General features: G+C 35.4%; 1 protein-coding gene across 1 annotated transcript; it reads right to left on the reverse strand.

Annotated features, from left to right (window-relative positions):
- Positions 1-1681: 1681 nt before the first annotated feature.
- LOC101999951 (olfactory receptor 2B11-like) lies at positions 1682-2632 on the reverse strand. Its single transcript, XM_005369894.1, has one exon. It carries the CDS (start codon positions 2630-2632, stop codon positions 1682-1684), a length of 951 nt encoding a protein of 316 aa, XP_005369951.1.
- Positions 2633-2948: the final 316 nt, after the last annotated feature.

The raw sequence follows: 2948 nt of genomic DNA on the forward strand, positions 1-2948 counted from the left end.
GTAGTATGTTTACCACTTTATTTATTTCTACTGATTAGTATCTCAAATACCTGGGAAGATATATAAACTATTATAGACAGTTTTCTCTCAACCCTTAAACTATCATAACAGGCTACATACGATCAACACCAAGTTGGGATTTTTTCTCTCCCTGCCTGCAGCTTTTCTTTTTTCTTTTCAGAGTCTGGGATTCAGTATCTTCTAATGAGTTTTTTTCTAGACTATATTGGTTTTTCTCTGATTCTTAGCAGACATGGTTGTACTATAGACCCAGTTAGCCTACAAAAGAATGAAGTTTCTCTTTCTCTAAACAAAAGTAAAAATGTAACATTTCTTCTTGCCTTGAAGTCTACAGAGAGAAGTTTATTGTACCTTTGTGGATGTATATTGTACATGCACATACAATAGATAAATGTGTACAATAAAGCACTAGTTGAAGAGTGAGAAAATTTATCATTAGTAATAACTAGTTGGAATCTGTGTATGTTGCATCTCATGTTTGTTTTCTACTAGTAGATTTTGTTTTTGTTGTTTGGAGGAAAATAATGGGTGGAGAATGAAGATTTTATATACATTGTTGGTTGTTAGAGAAGCAAAGAAACATATTCTTTAAACAGAAGTTGAAAGATGACAGTATTATTATGGGAGGGAGCACAAAAGTATGAGACTTTTATTTATTTAATTTATTTTGTTAATATTATTAATAAAATAGCAAATATCACCTCACATCATTATCAATCTTTCTGCTTTATTTATCTGTAAAACTTCAGGATCTAATAGTCAGTTTACTTTATATTTTTCTCTACTTTTTAATCCATTTTTCTCTAGTTTCAATTTTGCTTATCTAATTTACATCTTATTTTCCCCAAAAAAACTCTCAATACTAGAAATTACATAAAACTTTCTAAGGATAATAATCATTAACTCTTCTCCTTGAAACCTAGAAAGATTGGCTTTAGACAAATAGCTCAAAAGAAAGGAATCCCTCAAGAGTTTTAGAAAGTAAAAGTCAAATATTTTTAAGTATTTTCTTTTTAAAAGACTAGTGGATGTGTGGTTGACAATTTACAAGATGTGAGGTAATAACTCACTTGATCTTGCTGGAAATTCATGAAATAATTCATTCTTTTTTCCAAGACAGGGTGTTTTTATGTAGCTCTTGCTGTCCTGGCATTTATTACATAGACCAGGCTGGCCTTTAACTCACAGAGATAAATCTGTGATCTGCCTCCCAAGTGCTGGGAATAAAAGCATGCACCATTACACTCAGCTATAAAAGAGGAGATAATTCTTGAATATGAAATTTAAGGCTTGGTAAATGGCAGGCTAAATTATTTTTTACTTATTTTCCAAAATGGCATTAAAATTTTCTGTTTTTGCTGTTTTGAGTCATCATTGTTGTTGTTGTATTACTGTAGCTTGATAAAATTGATCAGTAGACATTTATTTATTGCCAGTTCCTTAGGTTTCTACAACAAATCTCTAGATAGATACAACAACTGAGTTATATAGTTGTCTCCATGTTCATGCAGACTGCAGACAAATTAGGCTTAGAGTTTATATTAAGTGAAGAAACCATAGCAGGATGATGGAAAGACATATGTAGACAGAATAGAACTAATGAATGCTAAAGAGATGATGTTTAAAACTGAAGTCACCAATACAGAGGATGGGTATAAAATTATGTTTGCTCTGTTCCCCTGTGATACAATGAGACAAGAAGTCTCTTCATAGCTCCTTTCATGTCCTGGTTCCTCAAAGTATAGATAAAAGGGTTAAGCATAGGAGTCACCAAACTGTAGAACAGGGACAGAAGTTTGTTCTTGTCCTGAGAATTAGAAGATGAGGGTTGTACATACATGCTGATCACTGGCCCATAGAAAAGAGACACAACAACAACATGAGAACCACACGTATTAAAGGCTTTCTTCTTGCCCTCTGAGGAACGAATCCTAAGCACAGTAGCTACAATGAACCCATAGGAAATAAGAATAAGTGACAAGGGAACCAGGGAATAGAAAGTCCCTACAATGGAGAGCATAGCTATGTTGAAGGCGGTGTTAGCACAAGACATCTTGATCATCACTGGGACCTCACAGAGAAAGTTGTCTACCTTGTTGTTTCCACAAAGTGGCAGCTTGACAGTGAGGGTTGATTGAAGCAAGGAGTTAGCCAAACCACTCAGCCATGCCATGGACACCAGGAGGATGCAGAGTTGCTGGTGCATGATGGCTGAGTACCTTAGGGGCTTGCATATGGCCATGTAACGATCCAAAGACATCACAGCCAGGAGGATGCATTCTGTAGCCCCCAGGAAGTGAAAAACATAAAACTGTGTCACACAGCCTGCGTAGCTGATAGATTTATCTGGGCCCCAAAGATTCAGAAGCAGCTGAGGGATGGTGGTTGTGGTAAAACACAGATCCAAGAAGGAGAGGTTGGAAAGGAAGAAGTACATTGGACTGTCCAGTTGAGAGTCTATCCTGGATACAACAATAATTGAGATATTTCCCAGCACTGTGCAGACATAAGCAACAAACACCATTATGAAGAGGGGCATTTCCAGCCATGGATGGTTGGAGAATCCCAAAAGAATGAAGATCTTTGGAGCACTTGCATTGCCTAGATTCATTACTTTTGTTGACTGGTGAATTCAAGAGAAGGTGAAGACTTGTATTTTAGTGTGGAATTTCTATAGCAATCAGATACGGAGTTAAGAAAAATTAAGAGACTTTTCTTAGAATGCCTCTTGACAGAACTGATTTAATACTTGCAGGCATGAAAATTAATAGTCTGAAGAAACAAATATTGCCTTTTAGTGCCTCCAAGAGAAAGATTAATGAATCTAGACATTTAGCCAAGAATTAATAATACAACATATTTTAATAGAACAACAAACAATTAAGGAAAACTTAGATTGATCTTATGTGAGCTAGAAGAATAAATGG

Source organism: Microtus ochrogaster, unplaced genomic scaffold, assembly GCF_000317375.1.
Source record: "Microtus ochrogaster isolate Prairie Vole_2 unplaced genomic scaffold, MicOch1.0 UNK66, whole genome shotgun sequence".
NCBI classification, from domain to species: Eukaryota; Metazoa; Chordata; class Mammalia; order Rodentia; family Cricetidae; genus Microtus; species Microtus ochrogaster.

What these genes read in the sequence shown, in the direction of transcription:
- LOC101999951 (XM_005369894.1), bottom strand. Translation starts at nt 2,632, where the DNA reads ATGAATCTAGGCAATGCAAGTGCTCCAAAGATCTTCATTCTTTTGGGA.